This window comes from Saccostrea cucullata, unplaced genomic scaffold, assembly GCF_032062105.1.
Source record: "Saccostrea cucullata isolate Sc308-1 unplaced genomic scaffold, CSIRO_AGI_Scuc_v1 ctg423, whole genome shotgun sequence".
Lineage (NCBI taxonomy): Eukaryota > Metazoa > Mollusca > Bivalvia > Ostreida > Ostreidae > Saccostrea > Saccostrea cuccullata.
In genome coordinates this window covers 210,892-236,913 of record NW_026930750.1, presented here as the reverse complement: position 1 = coordinate 236,913, position 26,022 = coordinate 210,892, and the positions used below count along the sequence as shown (strand labels likewise).

Sequence of the window (26,022 nt, the reverse complement as noted above, 5' to 3'; positions counted from 1 at the left end):
CTACAATTCTATCATGGTAAATATGGAAGTGTATTTTTGGAGGAATTTTACATTTTAGTAAATTAATATAGACTGATTTGTTCAGAAAAGTGAAACAGGTTTGATTTTGAGTGTTCATTGTGGAATTGAGGAAGTATTTTCTCTTCCAACAACTGCATAAAGAAGAATGCTGATTGAAGCTTTCCAGAGGCTGGAGAGAGAATCTAATGGCTGTAAAAAACAAAATAATTATCCCTCTATGTAGTATTTTATTTAAACTTGGAACATAATTTCCTTAGGAGACTATGCGTTATGTTTTGGTGAAAAGAGTACTGTGGTCAGGGAGAACCCTTGCATTACACCCATCCTTTGTACAGCAGTAGTGACAAGTATACTCTCCACTGACTGGAACTTGACCGAAGTTAATACAGTGATCCTGATCAGAAGTCTGAGACAACCATAGGGTTTCACACTCCTGTCTGCTCACACACCTGTGTGTAATCAAAAGTAGGTGACAAGGTGACATTTACATATGTATCTTTAAAAAAAATTATATAATAGCAAGTCAAGAATCTGGATGAAAACAATACAAACGTTTAAATTCAATTATATAGAAAATTGATGATATCATGGCATATAGAATCATTTGCTAAGTATCCTCAATAATAGATTATCTGTTACAGTTCACGAAAACTATAGTTTACAACTCTTAACTATAGTTAACTCTGATAAATATAGTTTCACGATTTGTGAAACTATGAACATAAATAAGTTTTCATTTGTCATTTATTTGGGAAAAACCTATCTGTTATTCTATTATGTTCACTTTACCTGATTACAACTGCGTACTGTAAAGCATTAAGTTTGCTCAGAATAATTTCTTTGTTAATAAAGTACAAAATGTACGAAATACTACACATACATTGCCTTTGAAGACCCTGTTTCTTTTTACCTACCTCTTGAGGATGTTGTCATTACCATGGAGATCATGGTGTATGTCTGTCATACAGAAGTCCAGTCCCGAGGGACAGGCTGTCGAGGGTCCGGTGTAAACCTCCAGGGTGGAGCAGGGGGTAGAGGTACGGGGGTCCCCGCACTGGTGACAATGCCGGGTCACTGCAGAGAACAAGGATGTCGTTAGTATGTTTCTTTTGGAAGTTGGGGAGAGGGAAGTTTCGCTAATATATAGGAAATTGTTTTTTAATGTGCAATTCTCAAATGATTATTGAGTATGCTGTTGCTGAGTATGTGTTTTATGCATTGATATTGAAATTTCTTCCAAAGTTGCATTGGAATAAATTTCAACAAGTCTATCAAGTCTATTAACTGGTTACTGGCTTATATTTCCGATCGAGTACATGGTTACAGGATGAATTTTCATAAGATCTTTGAAAATTTTTGCTCTTGGAATATAATGAATAATTTTCGTATTTTGATTAACATCGTAGTAATTTTCATTCCCAGCATTTTTAAATGCACAATTGTGCTGAATTTGAACGTTAAATACGTATAAAACATAGAACTTCATCTAAAAATGTTCTCGACTAGTTAAACTCAAAAACAGAGGTACTGTGAACTCTTCACTCACAAAATGATACCTCCACTTCCATAAGAGTATAATACAAAGAACAATATTCGTCCAAACAGAAGACACAAGAGCACTGTGTTTTAAAAAAAGTTAGAATATAGTAAAAGAGGAGTTGTTCGTAAGAGATGGGCAGTGTTCAGGATTTCTTTGGGAAACCCCAAATATCTGTCTGGTTGAAGCGAAACACAGTAGGTGCACAATATGACAATTGTAATAAAGATTCTGAGAAAGTTTCGTAAATTTTTCTTCAGTGGTAGAGAAGAGGTTGGGGAAAAGAAGTGGATAATCTCCATATTATAGAGAGAATGACATTGTCCATGTTTTGCTATGTTAAATCACAAATATCTGTCTGTGCTATGTTTTGCTATAGGAAACTCCAAATATTTATGGAGTTAATGATGTAGAGTAGCTTAATCACCAGGACCAAACAGAATTCTAAACAACGTATCTTTACTGTCACTATCAAAGCAAGATGGACACTGTAGAATATTTAAGACAATTTCAGTTAGGCCCACACGAAGATCAAGCAATAGCTTCTTTAAGGAGCACTTTAAAATCGCTAAAATTACTTCTTGCTAAAAATAAAATACCATATTTTAAGGACATATCACTAGAATTGCGTCTCGCTAAAATTTCCACTTATACGGTATAGTTGCACCCTGGTAAGATGTTATGCTTCGAAGTGTATTATTTAATTATGAAGAGAAAGAAAATCCCAATAAACAAATTCTGAAACTGTTCAACTATCAAAATTCTTATATTTTTTTCAAATTCATATACAAGTAGTAACTAACTTTAAAATTTAAGATATTGATTATTCATTGTCATTTTATCGCCAAACTTTATCGCTATAAGATAAAGATATTAAACGCAACTTCTATGCTTTTTTCTCCTACATATACATATATTTTGCTAATGTAAATCGTACATCAAAATTAACCCAATAAATTCAATTGATACTTATGCCTACTGATATTTTCTACATAGCAACGATTTTTTAAAAAGTGTTTTGAAAGAAGTATGCTTTTATTTTACTTTTATTTTAGTTACTGGAAAAAAATATCAAAACATAAAATTACAATTGCCATTTTGCAAGTATATCTCACCTGGTGGTTGGGTCGTTTTGGCAGAAAGGTACTGACAATCTGAAAAGAAGGCACCATTCTTTAAAGCTATCATTGATTGTAATTATGTGAATTTGAAATTCTACAATTTTACAACTTTCCAACACTAAACTTACACTCTGAGCATCTTTTACAGAAAAGCGAACATCTGTTGAAGAAGTCCTCTGAGGTCTTATCGATAGGTCTACTGCAGGCACCAGTCAGTGAATTATAATATGAACAGAACGATAAGTCATCCCGACACACATGCTGAGGGCTATCTGAAACAAGAGACACATGGGCCACAATAGTCACCCAGTCAACTTGGCCCTGTTTTTAACCCACTCCATTGCATTCAAAGGTTATTTCAGTGACAACGTCCTATTCAAATTATATTACACAATGCACCAATCAGGAAATAACTTGAGATATAATATTTATATATCTATTTTCTTTCAAGATATGCTTGTTATAAGAATATATTAAGGAAAAGGAAATAAAAAAGAAACTGCAGGACGTAGGTTTTTACATAAGCTCTATGTTTGAAAGAGAAAGAGAATTATTAAATAAAGTGACATACTAGGGCAGCTCACAACTGTTTGTGCTGTAGTGTTTGTAACTGTCGAAGGTTTAGCAGTTGTAGCTGTGCTAGGTTTTGTTGTGCTAGAAGCTTTTGTTGTGGAAGGTGTACTTGTTGTAGTAGGAGCTGTTGTGCTGGTGGTTGTTGGTTCAGGTGTTGTTGTCATTGGTGTTGTTGTTGTTGTTGGCATTGTTGTAGTTGTTGGCATTGGTGTTGTTGTTGTTGGCATTGGTGTTGTTGTTGTTGGCATTGGTGTTGTTGTTGTTGGCATTGGTGTTGTTGTTGACTGTGTTGTTGTTGGTGGTTTTGGTGTTGTTGTTGGCTTTGGTGTTGTTGTTGTTGACTGTGTTGTTGTTGTTGGCATTGGTGTTGTTGTTGGCATTGGTGTTGTTGTTGGCTTTGGTGTTGTTGTTGTCGTTGACTGTGTTGTTGTTGTTGGTTTTGGTGTTGTTGTGGTGGTTGTCGGCTTTGGTGTTGTTGTTGTGGTGGTGGTGGTTGTTGTTGTGGTAGTGGTGGTTGTCGGTAAATAGCTAAGAATATTATTCACCAAAACCATTTCTGTTAAAGTGAATAATCAATTAATTATTCAGAAAAATAACAGCAAAATATTTTTTTGATTAAGCTCAAGAGCATGATTCGTTAAAAATTCCATATGAAATTAATCACCTGTCGAAGTCATGTTGTTACAGAAATCTCTTCCGCAGGTCTGAAATAACGATAAAATACTTCAACTTAGTTGTATTGATAATAGCATTTTAATTAGTAGAGAAATACAAAATTTAAAGATTGTTTTCTCATTCCGTCATAATCCATTTCCATCTCAAACACACTGTATTTTTGCTGGAAGAGCCCTTTAGGCAAAATAGTTATTCGTACATTAGTTTTTTTTAATTTACAATTTAACCACATATCCAGTTATCTAAAATAAACATAGTACTTTTTGATGAGTCAATTAAACGACCTATTTCTCTGAATGGAAGTTATGAACGCGATGGATGCAGCAACAGTCTGGATTTAAGTTGACAAGTTCATGAAGATGTGTTGATTAAGGTAAAAATAATTATAAGGTTTAAGGTGCATCTTTTTTCTTTTCAACTGAATACCTGGTGATGTGCATGATTTTTGGAGTTGTAGCAGCCTCTTTCATAGGCGTCCGTGTGTCGTACGTTAGAGCACATCTGAAAAGATTGAATGACCAGTTTATCTCCTTTTATTTCTTGTAAAATCCTCGCTTATGAATTCGTTTATGAATTCTGATAAAAAAGTCGTCTTCTACAGCAAAATTAACCTACCGTTCCAGGTTTACAAATAGCGATGACGTGAGATGTTTTGTTGAAATAGTCTTCACCATAGTGTTTGGTATACTCAGAATAGAAACAAGCCACTAGAGACGTTGTTCGCAAGATGTCCAAGTATCTTGCAACTGTGGCCAAAACAAGCATATGTATAAGTCATTGTGTTCTTTTTAATATGTTTTCATTCAAAGACAACATTAAAGTTATAAAACTAGAACAAATTAACTCAAAACACGAGGAAGTTTGCTTGTGCAATTTTTGAAACAAAACTACTAGATTCTAAGATTACCACTTGATACTAAAGTATAACTTTCGTTATTTTGGCAAATACATACGGTGATGTGGTTCTATGTGCTGCATATCTTCAAAAAATAAAATGTATTTCAATGTAATTTTTTTTACAATACTAGTTATTGAGGGAATTATTCAAATTTAAAAGGTCAGAACAATAAAAATTATTTAGCGTGCTTACTCACTTATCCGGCATGCTGGGTTTATCTCGGGAGCTGAAAGAAAATTTAGAAACTTAAACCATTAGAAGAAATTCATGAAAAATGACAAGTTTTATATTTTGAGATATTTATATCATTCTATTATCTACAGCTAATGCTTAAGAATCTCTGAAAACTAGAAGGTACCTTTGGTTTTTTCCAAAATATTCTTCATTTATGGTAGGTAAGTACCATCAATACTACAGTAATGTAAATAATATGTAGATAATACTAAAGTGTATAATACAATAAAATAATATTCATACCGCAGTGTGAACAATCCAGTGTATTGGTTTTAGCTAAAACAACAAAACAAAAGACTATTTAAAAATAGACAAAGTACATGAAACCCAATGATAACACAATTTACCTTACTAACTCAGAAAACCATGAAATGTCGTTTTGAAAATAGTTTTCTCGTTACCTTTTTCAAATATATCATTGCATGAAATGGCGCCCAACACAGGACTTGCTATTGAGGCTAGGTTTAAAACAAAATCAAGTCATCATTATAGTGAAAATATTATCACATAAAAAGATAGATAACAAAAAGCATGACATAAGAACATTTACTAATTTTAATGTATCATTTCATCTTACATATTTTAAGAAATTATTAAATTTATTAAAATGTACATACATCTACATGTATCTTACCTATAGAAATCAAGGACACAACAAGGAACATCATTATCGGATTGAAATACAGGGTTCTATGGTTTCTGGCATTGGCATACCTTGATATTGTAACTGTACGTACGTTAATCCTTATCTCATGATCTGCGATAAGGCATTTTACTGTATATGTATACAAAATTAAAGTAAGGCATCTTAAGATATGTTGAATTTTAGTGTGTCACCAAGGATTTTCACTTTAAGTTATCATAAATTGCTTATATAAATAATGGTATTTCATAATCAGATGTCTCGAATGAGAATGTAGCTCCTCTACTGGTTAACAATCATTATAAAGGAAAAGTAGCACTAACTCTTGAAACTATGAAGCAGCAATAAATAGAATGATGTCTTAGGTTGGGTCTCTTTGTGGCATGATTTATTGCAATCAAGTAAAAACAAAACTGTTTCAGAAGTGGCCACTTGAAAGAACTTTACAGAAATTTCTATTTTTAGTAACCATGACATCACCATTCATCGAAATCAAAACTTAATGCACTAAATTATGTATTTTAATGTAGCTTACTTGTGCGTCATGTTATATTAAAATCAGAGCAAAACTGTATGAGGAGTAGCATTTTAAAGGCATTTTACCGAAAAGTCCATTTTTAGTACCCATAGCAACACCGTCCAGCAAAATCAAAACCGATGCACTAAGTTTTGTATTTAGTGTAGTCTACTTGTGTGCCAGATATGAGGGTTGTTCAATAAATAATGTCCTCAGCTCTATGACATACAACACAAAAATCATATGACATTAGGTTAGACTTAATTTTTCTCATGATTCTTAATTAATTGATAACAGTTTATGTGACCACTTTTCATCACATAGTTTCATTGTGAGAAGCTGGAAAACAAGGGCTTTTCGAGACACTGCATTAAAAGTGAATGGTAAAGAATCAGTAAACTAAAGTGAAACTAGTGCTAATTGTAACGGGAATCGTTACAGATGTTCCCCAAACGCTGCCCAACTCCCTTCTGGTGCCATATTCCCTGTAAGCTTCATAAAATAAGACAAACTCTGTGCATTTTTGACTTTAACAACATTTTCCCAGAAGGATACCAATTATATTCAAATTTTAGCATTGCACCCAAACGCATGTGAATGCTTGTGCGTTATGACCATATCATCTTGTCTACACTATCTATATATTTTAATACACTATATATTAAAGCATTCAGTCCAAAAGTAAACAAAATCACTCATTCAAGTATATTGTTAATTATACTGGTTCCAAATGCACGCACGTGCGTGCACGTGCATGATGACCATACCTTCTTGTAGGAGTCCCTTAAATCTATCTATGTTCTAAATCCCATCTTGTTTGGTTGAAAAACAAGGGAGTTATAGCCATTTCAAGTTTCAGCCAATCAGATTGCAGCACACGTGCATGCGCGTGATTTCGTGAATTTTTCTATATCATATTGTAGGATATCCTGATGCATGACTATGTTTCAAATTTCAAAGAATTTCGTCAAAAAAGAAAGGACATATAGCCATTTAAATTTTCAGCCAATCAGATTGCAGCACGCGGGCATGCGCATGCTTTCATGAAAATTCTTATATATCATGCTGTAGATCTTCATAATGTAGGACTATGTTCAAAATTTCAAAGGATTATGACAAGAAACAAGAAAGATATTGAGACTTTAGTTTCAGCCAATCAGAGCGAAGCGCACGTGCGTGCGCGTGAGATCTTGCTATTTTGACCATGCTATCTTGTCTATACTACTAATGTATCCTTACATTATGAGTTTCAAAAAATTTCATCAAAAAATAGAAAAGTTACGGCAATATCCATAATATTGGTCATTTCACGTGTTGCACGTGCGCGCTCTTGCAAGCACGTGCGCGCCCTTCGTTTGGCAACTCTACATAACATGCCTACTGACGCTAAAAAGGTTTCACCTAAGTCGGATGTGTCGTTTACAAGATCACTCGTGGACAAAATTTTCCCAGGAAGAAGAAAAATAATAATAATAATAACTAGATGCGTTCTTGTTGCTGGTGCAACAAGCAGGTCTTCCGACCGACTTCTCTTTTGCAATCTTGTCTGCGTCATCCCATGAAATAAATTTCATAATGTATTTTTTCGTTTACGTTCATTTACAGTAGTTTCTCAACACAGATCGTGATTGTTCCAGGTATTTTATAAAATATCTCCAATTATAGCTTTTAAAAATCGGCAAAATCTTCCACACGTGTTATAAAAGAGTGAAAAGTAATTTGCAACTGAAAAAAGACAAAAACAAAGAAAAAATTTGGGGAACGCCCCGAGCGGGATTCGAACCCCCGACAGTAAGACAAAGTTTGGTTCGGTCATATCTTTGCAATAAACGCACGCATGAAAAAAATGAAAACATATATAGATATCTTTGAAGACGCTCTATATACCCTGTAAATCCGAAAGAAAAATATTGAAAAACAAAAAAGTTGAAAAATGAGATTTTTTGAATTCACTTCCGTTTGCGACCGGAAGTAGGAACGACAAAAAATGAAGGACGTTCTGCACATCTACATGTGATGGTCTTTCATGTCCATGAGTTTCAATGTCATATCTTTGGCCGTTTTCGAGAAAAATTGTGTACAAAAATCCTTTTAAAAAATACAAATTTCCCCAAAAATCGCGAACGGAAGAAAATTTTGAAAAAATGAAAAACACGTCTGGAGATATTAACCTGGTGCATCTTTCCTGTAAAAATCTTTGAAATCCGTACAGTCACAGCTGAGATATCGCCCTAGAAATGAAAAAAAGAATAAGAATAATAATAATAGGAAACCGACGGAAAACAATAAGGTCTTCCGAAGGAAGTCGGAAGACCTTAATAAGAAACAGAGTAAAAACAATATGTTCCCCAACTTCGTTTGGGGAACATAATTAAACGCTTCATTTAAGCTGCTGTAATACTTGTTAAGCATCCCACAGAAATATTCACTGAAATACGTTAAATTTACAGCAACCAATATGTTTGTTTTATTGACACATGAGCAGATGGATTTCAATGAACAACAAGAGGCCCATGGGCCACATCGCTCACTGATAAACTTTGGCTATGCTGTTCTTAAACAGATTTCCCCCCTTTGTAATACGAATTGTGACCCCGCCCTACCCCCAGGGGGTCATGATTTGGACAGTTTAGAATCTACACAACCCTCAGATGCTTTCACATAAGTTTCAGCTTTTCTGGCCCAATGGTTCTTGAGAAGAAGATTTTCAAGGATTTTTCCATATACATTTCAATGTAAAACTTGGATTCCCCATTGTGTCCCGCCCGACCCCCAGGGGTCAGGATTTCGACAATTTAGAATCTACATTAATCCAGGATACTTCCACATAAGTTTAAGCTTTTTTTGCCCAGTGGTTCTTGAGAAGAAGATCTTTAAAGTTTTGTCCTATATATTTCTATGTAAAACTTGGATTCCCTATTGTGGCCCCGACCTACCCCCGGGGGTCATGATTTGAATAATTTAGAATCTACACTTTTCCAGAATGTTTCCACATAAGTTTCAGCTTTTCTGGCCCAGTGGTTTTTGAAAATAAGATTTTTAAAGATTTTTAAAGTTTTTAAAGGGTATGATATATTTTTTTGCAAAAATTGGATTCCCTATTGTCGCCCCGCCCTACTCACGGGGGTCATGATTTGAATAATTCAGAATCTACACTACCCCAGGATGCTTCCACATAAGTTTCAGCATTTCTGACCCAGTGGTTCTTGAAAAGAAGGTTTTTAAATTTTTTTCCGATATATTCCTATGTAAAACTTTCATCAGCCATTGTGGCCCCACCCTACCCCCGAGGGTCATGATTTGAACAAATTTGAATGAACCTGAGGATGATTCAACATAAGTTTCATCTTTCCTGTCCCTTTGGTTCTTGAGAAGAAGATTTTTAAAGATTTTTCCTATATATTCCTTTGTAAAACTTTGATCGGCCATTGTGGCCCCACCCTTCCCCCTGAGGTCATGATTTGAACAAACTTGAATGAACACTACATGAGGATGATTCCATATGAGTTTCATCTTTCCTGTCCCTTTGGATCTTAAGAAGAAGATTTTTCCGATATATTCCTATGTAAAACTTTAATCGGCCATTTTGGCCCCACCCTTGCCCCGTGGGTCATGATTTTAACAAATTTGAATCTACACTACCTGAGGATGATTCCACATGAGTTTCATTTTTTCTGACCCAGTGGTTCATGAGAAGAAGATTTTTTAAAAATGCCATTAATTTTTCACAAATTCATAATTATCTCCCCTTGGAAGAGGGCGTGGCCCTTCATTTGAATAAATTTGAATCCCCTTTACCCAAGGAAACTTTGTAGCAAGTTTGGTTGAAATTGGTCCAGTGGTTCTTGAGAAGAAGATGAAAATGTGAAAAGTTTACGACAACGACACCAACGACAACAACAACGACGACGACAGACAACGGACAAATTTTGATCAGAAAAGCTCACTTGAGCCTTCGGCTCAGGTGAGCTAAAAATGATATAATGGGCATCAAAAATCGGCACAGTCCGTGGTGACAAGGACTGATAACATCCAATGTACTGTTTGCCAAAATTCAACAAATTATCACTGATGGTGTTTGATTGACTTTAAGACACATAGCAAATTTGATAGGCATCATTTTGGGGGTAGTTCACAACGTCTAAAAAACATTTGACAGTATGACAGTAAAAAAAAAACAAAAAACTTAGTACTCAGTGGTTACCCCCCTGTTTTGAAAAATGAATTAAAACGAGAGCATGTAGGAATATCTGAACAATTATTTTAAAAAAATCAAAAATTGTAATTATCCACGTTTGTCTGAAGTTCAAACAGATAATGAAACTTGAATCCATTGGTTGTTAACCCTCAAATCAAATTTACAATAAGATGCACTTGACAAAAACTGCAAAGGTCTGAGAATATCAAAGAATTGCAAGATCACAAAAACAGTTTTATATGACATTTTCTTAAATATTAGTGGTCTTGTTATTAAAATTCTTATTCGGGGAGGCAGTTCAATTTCTGGAGGAGTCTAGAAAGAAAATTTTCTACAAAGAATTCGAAAGGTTTTTAAGAGGAAGGAACCAAAATCAGGAATCCATTACATTAAATTTCTTCATGACAGCGTCCAAACTCCAAACCCACACGCCCTGAAGAGTAAATGAGTTTTGGGGATACTAGTAAAAAGAAAGTTAATGTTTTGTCACACCAATAATATTCGCCAGTTCTCTCACTCTTTGACTTGCTTCATTTTCCAAACTTGAAAAAACGCCTTTCAGAAAGGAGAAACAAGTCCAGGAAATCATAGGATCTGCAATATTCCAGTATATGATGGGTCATACTAAAATGTGTTCTAAAAACAAAATGAAATTGGATAAAAATGTTACGGACATGTTTAAGTGAAATCATTAAGACTAAATCATTAAAAAGCGTTTTTTTTTTCTTGTTCTTTCCCAGCACCGCGGACATTATTTATTGAACAGCCCTCTTAAAATTGAAATCATACCAAAACTTGATGAGGAATAGTATTTGAAAACAAGGCAGACCGACGAATGGACGGCGGACACCTTATTTTTACATAAGATCTTCTGGTCGTTGACGTTCTTTTGCGTTTATATAAATTAATTTACAATGTAGAATATTTTACGTACAAAATAATAAATTGAATTGCTCTACAGTCGGTGGATTATTTTCAGAAGCAGTAAATTTCATTTTCACCACGTTTACCCCCAAATGCGGACATGGGAGATATTTTTGGCATGAATAATATGTGTAGACAAAAAGTAAGAAACAATTCTTTAAAGAATTTATTTCAATTTTTTAACATCTTGTAAAAATCCTCTTAGATTAGTTGTAAACATGTGCATCAACGCCGACCGATCAAATGACCTTTAAATTAAAAATAATCAGTACTTTTGAGAACTTTCGCAAATACCGAGATTCTACTTAATTTTTTTCCCTCGTTACTATTTTTATTGTAACTTATAAAATTATGAGAAATATGACATGATAAATAAAAAAGCAGTTTTTTAGTCTCTTATCTAAATTAGAAAGTAGATTCCTTCTAGCAAATAATATGTTCAAAAGAAATTATAATATCTCTTAATTATATTGAGGGTATTACAGGTTGCTTTACATTATTTACCTTCAATAGGAGCTGCAGTATCTGTAACAAAGTGACAATAAATACATAATATGTAATGATATAAAGGTCCAAAGGCCACATACATTGTAACTCACTTCCCTTAATTATGGAGTGACCACCTGACTACGGGAATAACATCTCTCAGTTGATTCGATAAGCAAACGCTTGCAATATGTATGAACAATTTCTAAAATGAGGTACGTTTTTGACACATAACAATACACATGTACTTGGTATTATACCGAAAATTGTTAGTGAAGAAGGTCGTAATTTCCTTTCAATATTGAAAGTCAACTCAAATGAAACTAGGGCTAATTGTAACGGGAACCGTTACAGATGTTCCCCAAACGCTCCCCAACTCCCTTTTGGTGCCTTATTCCCTGTAAGCTTCATTAAATAAGACACACTTTATGCAATAAATTTTAGCATTGCACGCGTGCTCATCTGAATGCATGTGCGTAATGACCATATCGTTTTGTCTACACTATTTATATATTTTAATATACTTAATATCAAATCAATTAATCCAGAAGTATTAAGAAATACACTCATTTAAGCGTATTTTTAATTTTATTCATTTCACTTGCACGCACGTGCATGCACGTGCATGAGGACTATACATTCTTGTAGGAGTCTATTATGTCTGTCTATGTTCTAAATCCCATCCTGTTTGGTTGAAAAACAAGGGAGTTATAGCCATTTACATTTTTAGCCAATAAGATTGCAGCGCACGTGCATGCGCGTGTTTTCACGATAATTGTTATACATAATATTGTAGTACATCCTAAAGTATATATATATATTAGATTTCATAGCATTTCGTCAAAAAACAGAAAAAATATTGAGATTTTTGTTTCAGCCAATCAGAACGAAGCGCACGTGCACGCACGTGCCTTTATGTGCATGATGACCATACCTTCTTGTAGGAGTCCATTATATGTGTCTATGTTCTAAATCCCATCCTGTTTGGTTGAAAACCAAGGGAGTTATAGCCATTTAAAGTTTAAGCCAATCAGATTGCAGCGCACGTGCATGCGCGTGTTTTCAAGACAATTGTTATATATCACATTGTAGAACATCCTAAAGTATGCCTACATTTTAAATTTCATATCATTTCGTCAAAAAACAGAAAGGATATTGAGATTTTTGTTTCAGCCAATCAGAGCGAAGCTCACGTGCATGCGCGTGAGTTCGTGCTAATTTGACAGTGTCTTATTATCTACACTATTAATATATCTTTATAGAATGAGTTTCAAATCATTTCATTAAAAAATGTAAAAGTTATAGCTATATTAAGTATATCGGTCATTTCACTCATATCACGCGCACGCACGTGCATGCGTATGCGCGCAAAATGACCTTCGTTCCGCACACCTACACTACACACCTATTAACCCTAAAAAGGTTTTAGCTTAGTTGGGTGAACAGTTTCTGAGAACACTCGCGGACAAAAAAGTACCGGAGAACAAAGAAGAAAAAAAAGAATAATAATAATAACTAGAAAGTCTGCTATTGCAAGCAATAGCATATGTCGCCCCGTATTAGACAAGACTTTCATTTTTATCATCACTAAAACAAAAGTCCATAAGCTAAGTTTGAAAACCTTTGAGTTATATCAGTCCTTTCCATTGGAAACGGAAGAAAGTAGTGCAGGAAAATTACAAGTTCCTCAATTTGCAGACTTGCATAAACGAAATCTGGCAGATGTACTGAACTGAGCCTCATACCTGTTAATTGGCAGAATCTTTCCTATCATAAAAGCTTGGGAAATGTAATTTATGAAGAAGATCAGCCGAATTATTTTGTGTATTGTAACGCCAGTGGGAACTCTGAAATTTCCCTCTTTCACTTTCATTTTAGAGGTTCTACCGAAAAACGAATCTGACATGCCACCATCAATTCGAGCATTTCTGCATTGCAGAGAGCTGATGTGTGTTATGAGATGATAAATCATGTGTGAACTTTCTCAGTTTAGCGGAATCATGAACATTTTCGGCGAGATGAATGTTTTGTATACAGTGGTGATCAAGGCTTTGCGAACCATCAGGAGCGGATCAAAGAATTTATGAATGAATAAAAACTATGGAAATGACGTACCAATTTTTTAATTTATACTTGCACTATCTAATGAAATGAATAATATACAAGTGATAGATATACAAGAAAACGCGAAATGATAATAAATGCAGCTGACAATCGTTATTTTTTTTTATATAGATAAAATAAAATATTTATAAATTCAAGAGACAAAACAGAAGGAGAATGAATGATGGCAAAATATCACATGACGGGAACTGAATTTTATGAATGAAGATTTTAAAAAGTTACTTGTAAGTTGTATATGTTATATCTGTGTATTCTACTTGGCTGTGTGCTTCAAAAAAAGGGGGGGGGGGGGTTCGTCTTGAACATAGTAAATAGCCATAACGTTTGAACGGTAAGTACTAGGGCTTTCGTATTTCAAATATGTAATCCTTGTGAAAAGAACTTTTATTGGATACGACGAACTTTGACCCTTCCATGGCAATAATCGATTATTTGAAAATTTTAAATGCAAGGCGCACAACTACAGATACTAATCATTAAAATAAAAAGAGTTTCATGACGAACGTTTAAGGGACCAGAGAGAACACTCTCGGACAAAATTCGTCGCTTTTTACAGGTTTCCATGGCAACGGTAGACATATTGGAACTGAACGACCTCACTGCACAACTACAACCAGTGATCGTCCTTTGAGGAAAGTTTCAGGAAGATTGCCCCAGCCATCTCCGAGAAACAGCCTGGATAAAAAAAACATGCGTACAATATCAATATGTCGTCCCCGACTTCGTTCGGGGCGACATAATAACTCCTGAATTTTTCACATCAATAACTCCTGAGTTTTCCCCTTCAGTTCGAGCATTTCTGCATTGTACAGGGCTGATGTTTCTTATGAGATGATATATCATGTGTAAACTTTCTCAGTTTAGCGGAATCGTGAACATTTTCGGCGAGATGAATGTTTTGTTTACAGTAGTGATCAAGGCTTAGCGCACCTATAGGAGCGGATCCTAGGATTTATGAATGAATAAAAACTATGGAAATAACGTACCAATTTTCTAATTTATACTTGCACTATCTAATGAAATTAATAATATACAAGTAATAGATATACAAAAAAAATGCGAAATGCTAATAAATGCAGTTGACAATCGTTATTTTATATATAGATAAAATAAAATAATTATAAAATCTAGAGACAAGACAGAAGAAGAATGAAGGTTGGCAAACTATGAAATCACATCAGGAGAACTGAATTTTATGAATGAAACTTTTAAAACGTTACTTTTAAGTTGTATATGTTAGATATGTGTATTCTAACTGGCAGTGCGCTTCAAAAGGGGGGGGGGTCGTCTTGAACATAGTGCCTTACGTTTGAACGGTAAGGGCTAGGGCTTTCGTATTTCAAATATGTAATCCTTGTGAAAAGAACTTTTATTGGACACGAAGAACTTTGACCCTTTGACCTAGACCTTGGAGAACACATGTGTACATCTTAACCTTTTTTTCTGTTTCGTTTCTATGACAACTGTGAGCGACTCATTACAATTATTTTAAAAGTAAAAATCACTTTGACACATTGCAAGGAATTAACATTGAAAGTTTCAAAACGATTGCTTGAGTAGTTATTGAGAAAATCGAAATTAAAGAATTTTAACATTCCCCTGGTTTCCATGGCAATAATCGATTATTTGAAAATTTTAAATGCAAGGCGCACAACTACAGATACTAATCATTAAAATAAAAAGAGTTTCATGACGAACGTTTAAGGGACCAGAGAGAACACTCTCGGACAAAATTCGTCGCTTTTTACAGGTTTCCATGGCAACGGTAGACATATTGGAACTGAACGACCTCACTGCACAACTACAACCAGTGATCGTCCTTTGAGGAAAGTTTCAGGAAGATTGCCCCAGCCATCTCCGAGAAACAGCCTGGATAAAAAAAACATGCGTACAATATCAATATGTCGTCCCCGACTTCGTTCGGGGCGACATAACTAGATGCGATCTCGTTGCAAGCAACGAGTAGGTCTTCCGTTCGATTTTTGATACGATCATAAAAAAATGAAAAAAAAAAGTTCATATCAATTCCTCTAAATACGTGAGAACACATTTAAGAGTGAAATCTGTAAATTTCAGACAACTTCCGGTCTTTATGATTCACTTCCGGTGTGACCAGAAGTACTAAAAATGACCTATAACTCCTCTCTGAGTGTGAAGGAATCATCCCTGATAATTTTGATGAAAAATGCTCATTTTTTGGACTACTTCCGGTTTTGAAAAAATAACTTCCGGTGGACATTATAATACTCGAGACACTCTATTTGCCTATATAAGAAACATTTAAAAAAGAAAAAAATAAAATTTTGCATATTTTTAAACTACTTCCGGTGGACAACGGACGTGACGGCAACAAAAACTTTATACAAAATTCAAGAGAGCCTGTCACAATCTATCATCCCTGAAAGTTTCAAGACTCAATCTCAAACCGTTTTTGAGAACACTTCCGGACAAAATGACATTTTAAAAAAAGAAAATTGGCCGTATCTCGCGACCGGAAGTGACGACGGCAAAATAAAAAAAAACGCCCTAAGTTCATATGATTTGCCATCATTGCTGAAAGTTTCATAAAGATCTGTCGAGGCATTCTCGAGAAATCGCCTGCACAAAATCGGTAAGAAAAAAAATAATAATAACTAGAAAGGAAACTCGTTGCGAGCAACGAGAGGTCTTCCGTCCGATTCTGACCCCCCCTCCCCCCCCTTTCGCAAAATCGAGCTGAAAAAGTGATAAAACTTTTTATGGAAACAAAGGAGATTGAACCCGGGTCGCCAGCATGGAAATATAAAGCGCTTACTGTTACGCTATTGGGACCACATCTCTTAATCTACTTGTATATTACTTCTGAAACAATTCATCTGTCTTAGAATAATGAAAGGCGGTCACTATTCATAATTTTGCGTTAAACGCCACGAGTTAATCTTCGCGCCAAACTTGCTCAAGATGATCACATCGGAACTTGTTACTTGAGTTTTAACAGTAATTTTTAGGATAGATAATCTATTAGTGATGAACAGATGATACTGTTTTCTTTACTTTATTCGATATGTGTTCAACTTTTTATTCCATGCAAAACCATATACAGGCATGCCAATGTTATATATTTCTGCACTATTGTCGCCATTTGTCTACTACTGAAGTCGGCCATGATACATTATTTCGTGCCAAACGTCACAAGTAGTTCTTCGCGCTATTCCTTTGAAATGTTTGATCTATTTAATGGATCTGATAGCTTCAATGAAAATTAGAAATGTATGTCCTTATAACCGGAATTTCGAGCGTAAGAAAGTATATTTATCACATGGTACATATATAATATCGTATACGGCCAAGTAACACTAAAGCTGTGAATTCGGTGAGATTTTCCACGAATTTTGTATCCTGTTTACCCCCAAAGTGGAGATGAGTTACACGTTCATAAAAAGACTGGAATGTTTCACTGAAAAAAGAATTCACTCGCCCTCCGACGGTCAAGGAATCTGATACTCTTCATGTTCAATAACTTGCATTTATTACAAGAATATTTATATAACCTTTAATAAACAATCTTTTTAAAAAAATGTTTTTTCTTATTTTTGTCTTTTCTATTCATTTAATATGTCATAAGACTGCGAGGTAAAATAAACAGAAGTCAAGTAATACTTCAGAAACATAGTGAATATTAAGTCAGGCAAGTTTCTTGAAAAGCTATTACTTATAACCATGGTTTAGGATAAGTTTTCCCTGGTGCAAAACAAAAGACTGTATTCATCGTATTTCCACTTGTAGTCATGTTGTATTCTACTATGAGATGCAGACAAAAGCAATTTCAATAGAAGTTTGAGGAAACCTCATATAAAAACTATACTCAATGCAACGTAATTGCGATGTAGCAATCTAAAGAATCCTTTACATTTCATAAATCTTTTTTGTAGAAGTTTCGTTCATCTAAACGCTCAGCTGACCTTCTAGAACCCGACTTGCTTAATGGCGGACTTTACGGAGACCGCCGCCATCTTGGACACGCTTCAGATTTTTAAATGCGAATATCTAGTGTGTGGATTGATCAATTCTAAAATAAATTATATATTTGGCCTTTCCAGTAGGATCTTAATTACCATTAATTATATCAAAGAAAAATATTGAAAAACAAAAAAAGTTGAAAAAGTGCTCATTTTGAATTCATTTCCTGTAGCGACCGGAAGTACTGACGACGCAAACGAAGGCAAAATTGCACATCTATAACTCATGGTCTATCATCTCTAACAAGTCTCCAGTTAATATCTTGAGCCGTTTTCGAGAACATTCGAAGACAAAATTGCATTTTAAAATCAGGAAATTGCCCATAACTTGGCACTGGTAGCGAATTTTCCAACAAACGGAATTTTATATAAAATTCATATAATGACCTATAATTCCTGAAATTATCATTGAAATCCACCGAAGAGTTTACGAGAAATCGTCTGCACAAAATTTTGTCTAAAAAAAAAGAATAATAATAAGAAACAATAGAATAACTATAAGGTCTTCCGTGAAGACGGAAGACCTTAATAATAATAGTGGAAAAGAAACAAACGAATCAGTAGAAGGTCTTCCGTTGGAAACGGAAGACCTTAATAATAATAATAATAATAAGAAACCGAGTAAAAACAATATGTTCCCAAACTCCGTTTGGGGAACATAATAAAAAGAAAATACGTGGTAATGTACATACAAATTGCTCATGATCCCATCATGTTACTAACAAGAGTTCTTGTAATCCAGAGGTTATATTTTCCAAAATTTTGCCTATAACGATGGTTTTTTTGCATCTCAGTGACTTATTATTGAACTAGTGGTGTCAGATTTAGAAAAAATGTTATTTTATTTAAAGACTATATGAGTCATCTGAGAATATATCAAATATTACAGAAATGCTCCAAATGGCTTTCCATTTTTTTAAATGTATATTTGAAACGTATCATCAATTAAAAAACGGTCTTATTATCATGTGTGCTGTATTATACGTAAATATAAACAGATATCAAATCCGTTACTGTTACCTGTAGCTTGGATGATTTTAGTGGAAATATATTGACAATCTGAAAAACAGAAAAAGACAATATTATTTCAGTCAAAGTGGTGAATTTGAAATTCAGTATAATATTACAACTTTCAAACATAAAACATACAGTCCAAACATCTTTTACAGAATAGGGAACATCTACTGAAGAAATCTTCCGAAGTTTTATCGATTGGTTTATGACAAGCACCGGTCATCGAATGGTAATATGAACAAAACAACAAGTCATCATCCCTACATACATGCTGGAGGATATCTGAAGAAACGAATAAATGGCAGGTACCAGACTCAGTTAATTTCAATTTAAATAATCAATTAGTTAATTTTAATTCAATTTAATTAGTGAAACGACGTACTTGAACAATTTACAGCTGGTGTTTCGGATGTTGTTGGCGTATATCTTAAAATGTTTTCCACCAACTCCATTTCTATCGAAGTCAGGTATGGATAATGTATTTCAAATTATTGATTAGAATTCAAGAGACAAGAAAAGTAAGAAAAATAGCTTATCAATATAAATACCTGTTGAAGTCATGTTGTTACAGAAGTCATTACTGCAGGTCTATAATTAAAATATAAACACTCAAATCATTAGTTATAAGCATCATCTGATTGTCAAGAATTATTGTAAATGTCTTTGATGAGTAATTGAATGACTATTAATTTATTTCTAAATGAACGCTAGAAAACGAAATGCAGATATTTGATGGATTTAAGTTTTGAGGAAATGCTGTTTTGAGTTTTTCGAGGCAAAAAATGTGACATTTTTTATACCTGGTGGTGAGCAGTATCATTTGAGATGTAGCTGTAGCAGCCTCTTTCATAGCTGTCCATGTGACGTAAATTAGAGCACATCTACAAATGTTTCAATAATTAAAAGAACTTAGACCTATTTCTTTATAATACTAGTAATCTGTAAATGATTTTTTGAAAAATCATGTATGAAGGAAGAATTCTTTTGCTGTGGCCTATAATTTGATATTTAGTTTTATCGACAACATTTTGTGATGAAACAAGAATTTCAGCTGTCTCCATTTCGTACGTTCTATGGTCGAGTACAATGACCTTGTCAGTGAAATGAATACAATATATCATTGAGTCAAATGCTGTCTGACGTTTTTCATACTAATTGTACATGTTAGTCCATTATTTATAAAATGAATTTACGACGGATTCTACCGTTATTTCCCGATAATGACAAGGAGCAAACGGCGGGTGTGACCGGTCGGCAGGGGATGCTTATTCCTCCATGGCACTTGATCCCACCACGTTTTGGAGGTCCGTGTTTGCTCTGCTCCTATTTTGTATTGTTTGAAGGACTTATGATCTTGAATACTGTTCGTTATCTCCATATGTTTCATATCTATAAACAGTGAAAGATTGACACTGACACTTCTTTTTCATATTTGGGTAATAGATTTTAAAAAAAGACATTTTGGGTCATCCAACAACGAAACTTTTTAATAAACGTGATGATTTCAACTTTTGAACTTCAACTTCCCTTATGTTAAGTTATTTATGTAGCTAGATGCCCTTATTTTATCATCTGCATTTTCTGTCTACCAGTTGATTTGTACGCAAGAGATGTTCTGAGTACAAAATATTTCGAAATCGATACAAACGAGAATATCAAGTCTGTTTTAAGTCAACACCTGGCAAATTCTCTTGTCGATAGAATGACCTTGCTAGCAAGTACAATATATCAATAAGCAAAATGCTGACTTTCTCAAACTGTTATGGTAGGCCGTATACGGAATTTTCCTTTAGCCCGATCAATATAAGGAGGAAGGCAGTTGTGACAGGTCGACAAAGGAATCTTACTCCTCCGTGGCACCTTATTGCGCCTCTTATGGTTTTAGGTATATGTTCTATGCTTTTACTATTGTTTATTAAGTACGAAACAAACATTAAAAAACTTTTGATGCTCTTTTTCCCCAGAATGAAGTGCTCGAAAATCCAGAAAACTGAAAGGCTTGCATTATAAAAAGACACCCCCCCCAAAAAAAAGAGTACTTGTCTGTTCAAAGAACAAAGAGTACTTGTCTGTTCAAAGAACATTTTATTGGTCAAGATTTCATGACCTTTGATCTGAAGTTTACATCTATGCAACTTACAGGAAAATAAACCTACCGTTCCAGGTTTACAAATGGCGATGACGTGAGATGTTTTGTTGAAATAGTCTTCGCCATAGTGTTTGGTATACTCGGAATAGAAACAACCTATTAGAGACGTTGTCTGCAAGATGTTTAGGTATGGAGCAACTGTGGCAAAAAAAAGAGCAGAGGCTGACTATACTATAAAGGAAGTAAAATATCAATATCTAGTACTAAACAAAACAAATATTAACCAGTTGCTGCCACAAGACAGTGATACCTACACTTAGGTGTTTATGTCTTAGTGTACTCCTATTTGGGTAACAAGGTAAGGATCCACAATAATTATAGAATTCAAAATAAAAGTTCAAATCCTAAATGAACAACTAAATGACACATCCGGACTTCTTTCAAAACTTGATTGGGCTTTTGAAAATTGTAAGTATTAGAGTTCAAGTAAATGTTTTTAATGTTTTAAAAACACACAGAAATAATTCTTGACCGGCTCCAGCGTGGAAATCCAAATTCTGAGAACCACGTTTGCTTCATAAACATAATTTTCCAATCGCTAGTCGTTCCCAAGGGTGAAAATTAACATTTTAAAAATCTTACTGCACAACCTAAAGAAACGCCCGAGCATAGTACAAAAAAAATGAATGGACTACCACGAAAAATGTGAGGAGTTCAGGGAGCCAGATTTTATGTAAACAAAGAAATCGATGACCCTTGGTCGCCCTCAGGATGAAATTTGAAATTCTGGTACTTGTTGCATATCTACAGGACACCATCAATGACATTCCAAAAGATGAGTTGACTAAAAGGGCCAGGAAGGTTATTGTAGAGAAAAACACATTTTGGCCCCCAATCTCACGCCAGGTTAAAACTGGAATTAAAATTTAAAACCTTATTGCACATCTACAGGACACCAATCATATTTCTAAAGATGAGATGGCTACTTCAAAAAATTGTACGTAATATGTTCAAAGAACCACATTTTTGTAGGTAAAACAACTGCTTTGGACAGCAATAGGGCCCCAATGTTATTCCAAAGCCTTGTTGTACTTCATAAAATACCATCAATCATATTCCAAAAGATGAGTTGGCTACAACCTACAAAGATGTAAAAGAAATTTGGGGAACCAACCCTTGGGTTGAAAGTTTTAATTTTCACACCTTGATGTCCATCATATGGATATCACAACCATGTTATTAAAAATAAGAAGAGTACGCACTGCTTAAATTGTAAGAGAAGATTAAGGACAGACAGGACTAACAACAATTCCCGAATATTCTTAAGAAAAAACAAATATATTAATTTAAAGAAATTTGTGAAGATCTAGAAAAATTGAAATTTTTATCACTTGTATCATTATCAATTGTAAAATACTTAGTGTATTCCTTGTTTTGTACATACGGTGATGTGGTTCTATGTGCTGCAAATCTATAAAATACAATGTAATTGAAGTTTTAAAAAAAGTCAGGCATTATTACTTATTCAAAAAATACCGATGGAAGTTCAGAAGTTAAATTTTATTTACTAGTATCATATTTACTTACTTATCCGGCATGCTGGGTTTATTTCAGGCGCTGTAAGAAAATTATAGAAAATAAATTTTTAAAAGAAATCGTTAAAGTGTGCTTAAAAAACATTTCAACAAAATATATATATATATTTGCAATTTTATAAATCAAATTAAATGATCTCTATATAAATAAATTTATTCGATTATACAGTATATATCAGTGCTTTAAAATTCTCACCGCAGTGTGAACAATCCAGTGTGTTGGTTTTAGCTAAAACAAAAGGCAAAATAATGTAGATGTACAGAGGTAGATCTTTTGGGGAACATAATCTAGATTGGGCCTATGAAGTTTTCATAGGAAGTTTATTTCAATTTGTAAGAATAACCACATTAAAATGCTTCTTGTGAAGGCTACTACACGAAGTACAAGGTATATGGTAACGGCAGAATCTGGTCCCTAATTTGTTGTAAAAACTAAAAATTGTGTTAGTTTGTAGTTAAAAACTTAAAATGATGCTTGCTTTAAAACCAGCACTAATTTTGATTCAAAGCTTACACAGAGGCCCCAAGAGGGCACGGAAGTTGTTCAATTCTGTTCAAATTTGAGATAGTTTTCTCTTCGGAAAACATAGAACACACGCTTGCCTATCTGAGATTTATACACATGTACATGAAATGCATCTGGTATAAGTGTTTGATATACATGAAGAACTACGAACGATAGTATTGTTCTCCCGCCTAACTCCAAGTCAGTTTTCAAAAGCAGAGATATTCGAATTATTTTTAATATCTATATCGATATCTATAGGGATTTTCATAAAACGTGGTTTATTTGGGAAAACAACGAGAGATACTAGTGATTCTAAAATTTTGTTAAAACTCGTGTTTTTCACTATAGAAATCAACGGAAAAATGGAAAATATTTTTAAAACATATTTCCCCCCGTGAAACAAAAATTCCTTTTAACGGCTAATATGGACTGTCATTTCACAAATTCATACGAAAGCTTTTTGTGTTTCACGATGGGGGACGTATGTTTATAGACAAAAAACGACAAAAATGCTAATTTTTTCAGCAATTTCTAGGTGCTTTATAAGGCGCTTGTATTATATTAATCTATGTGCTTAATTTTATATGCAGAAAACATAAGAAAAGATTTAAGAAACATTTATTTATATCCATTACTATTTCAGAATATCGTGATGCTTTATAGCCCGATTTCAGTGGACAATATCGTCTACCCCCTTTTTTTTCAAAAGCTGGAATTAGGAATATATTTTACAATTCGCACTGGTATTTAAATAATTAATCAATTACCATTAAACTATTCTTTGTATTTAACAAGTAAACGAGGTTTAATGGCCAAATTGTCATCAATATTGAATTGAATGGTTGTAAAATGTAGGCGGGAATCGAGCGTTAGCGTGCGTAGTTCTTTGGCAGATAGGCAAGCTTGTGCTCTATGTTTTCTGAAACAAAATGTACTGAAAATCAATGAAAATTTCGATAAAAATTAAAAAATTGACAGCTTTTCTTACCTCTCTATGACCTCTGTATATCCCATAACTAAGAATCAATACTAATTTTGTGTCAGTGGCGACAATAGGTTTTTGTTGATAAACTGTTGTATCATGAAAAAGACAGCCCAAATCAAGGACCAAAAAGGGGTCTTAGCCTTTCTTGTCCTTTAGATAATCGTACACTGTATGTTATCACAATTTTCATTTTTTTAAAATAAGTTTTTCTTTATATACCTTTTTCAAATATATCATTGCATGAAATGGCACCCAGCACAGGACGTGTTATGGAGACTAGGAGAGAAGCACAGACAATCAGACATGCCATCGTTATATCAAAGAACATTCTTGTACAACTCTACCAAAAAGAAGACAAGTTTGAGCCAGGAGATGAAATTACTTACCAGTTGTAATGAGGAATCCAACAACATTCATTGTTATCAGGCTGAAACACAACAAGGTTCTTTGGTATGTCATATTATAATGTGCACGTACTTGAATCTTTATCTCGTGGTCGGCGACAGAGCATTTTTTTTTTTTGCAAGATAATATAATTTTAATATATGTTAACAGTATTAATGTATTACAAACTTTAAGACTCTGACATTCACGTTAGAGGTTAGTATGAACTTGCCGTGTGAGGTTCTTATGATGGTCAATCATATAAGAACTAGATCACAGTTTCAGTTAGCTGCAGATCTGTAGCTCTCCGAAAAATATATATTGACAGACCGGAGAGCTATGCCACCCATTGAAAAAACTGTATATTTATTGCGCACAAAAAAGTGCGCTGTTTCTAGATTTATTTCGCCATGTTTTTAAAACTGCCATCTCAAAATATTACTAACCATGTGTTCCTAACATATTCTTTCACTATTTCCACAACAAAACATACCTTATAATTGCTGTTAATAGCCCTCCTGGCCCTGAAATTGAGAACATCGAAAATTTCGCTTATTTATAATGCCATTTTGGTTTGCAAGATAATTCGGTCCAACGCGCTTCGTACAGATGTAAACTAAGAAAGTACTTGACAGAGAAGTAAGGAATCTTTTAAAATCTAGCTTTTTTGCAATTGAGGTAAGAATTTGGAAGAATTAATCCAAAACCGTGCGCACTTTTTTGTGCGCAATAGATATACAGTTTTTTCAATGGGTGGCACTGTAGCTCTCCGGTCTGTCAATATATATTTTTCGGAGAGCTACAGATCTGCAGCTACTGTACAGCAGGAAATTAACTCGCGGAGTTAATTTTCGCTATATTCGCGGAAGAAGAAATTCCGCGAATATGTTATCTGTGATTCGATTCGTTAAATCTATTTGTGTTTCCGTACAAATTCAAAGGCAGTAATTTTAATACATCCGAGATGTAGACTGTCTTAATAATTATGCGGGTGTATGGATCAATTACGGATGTTTTAAAGCTTATTAATTGTTTAATTAATTTCTACAGCTAACGATTAATTTTTTCATCTAATAGACGTGCGATGTAATTATTTAATAAAACATGCTTGTTTTAATTTCACCCGTGCGTATCATTTAGTCATTGCATTTAATCAAGGCACTTAAGTTGTAAACAGAGTAAAGACAATTAATTTTAATTATGTGATTAGAAATATGATATTTTGACTACGGTACATTTTTAACTGATTTGGACTCGGAAATAGAAATTAAATCTGCGTAGCATTGTTTTGACTTCAAATCGGGATCAATGCGGCGTTTCATTATAATTCAATCGGGCTCAAAATTGACACAATATATAGACTTGCCTTGCTGTCTGATATGTGCGATATACATATACAGACTTTCTTGAGATAGAGACAAGAAATATCAGTTTACACAATATATACCTAAAGAAAAATGCTTACAAGTACTGATTAAAAACTATGAATTTTCCTTTC

General features: G+C 34.1%; 1 protein-coding gene and 1 long non-coding RNA gene across 2 annotated transcripts; both read right to left on the bottom strand.

Annotated features, from left to right (window-relative positions):
- Nucleotides 1–237: 237 nt before the first annotated feature.
- LOC134229936 (uncharacterized) lies at nucleotides 238–24,562 on the bottom strand. The gene is made up of 22 exons (XM_062711718.1): nucleotides 24,527–24,562; nucleotides 24,360–24,416; nucleotides 22,844–22,876; nucleotides 22,640–22,669; nucleotides 22,497–22,523; nucleotides 21,120–21,250; nucleotides 19,764–19,844; nucleotides 19,512–19,551; nucleotides 18,970–19,008; nucleotides 5,694–5,894; nucleotides 5,461–5,517; nucleotides 5,303–5,335; nucleotides 5,022–5,051; nucleotides 4,881–4,907; nucleotides 4,543–4,673; nucleotides 4,354–4,428; nucleotides 3,917–3,956; nucleotides 3,251–3,808; nucleotides 2,808–2,951; nucleotides 2,674–2,712; nucleotides 936–1,095; nucleotides 238–470 (listed from the first exon to the last, which is right to left on the bottom strand). The coding sequence occupies exons 1-22, from the start codon at nucleotides 24,555–24,557 to the stop codon at nucleotides 290–292; spliced, it is 2,145 nt and encodes a 714-aa protein (XP_062567702.1). The 5' UTR covers nucleotides 24,558–24,562; the 3' UTR covers nucleotides 238–289.
- LOC134229945 (uncharacterized) lies at nucleotides 18,970–19,419 on the bottom strand. Its single transcript, XR_009984258.1, has 3 exons — nucleotides 19,346–19,419; nucleotides 19,099–19,245; nucleotides 18,970–19,008 (listed from the first exon to the last, which is right to left on the bottom strand). It is a non-coding gene; the product is annotated as an uncharacterized LOC134229945 (long non-coding RNA).
- Nucleotides 24,563–26,022: the final 1,460 nt, after the last annotated feature.

Coding starts and splice junctions, on each gene's coding strand:
- LOC134229936 (XM_062711718.1), bottom strand. CDS start 24,557: ATGAATGTTGTTGGATTCCTCATTACAACTG. Junction 22,524..22,639: donor AAACCCAGCATGCCGGATAA/GTAAGTAAATAT, acceptor TGTATTTTATAG/ATTTGCAGCACATAGAACCA. Junction 5,895..18,969: donor TAAAATCATCCAAGCTACAG/GTAACAGTAACG, acceptor AAAATCCTTGGT/GACACACTAAAATTCAACAT.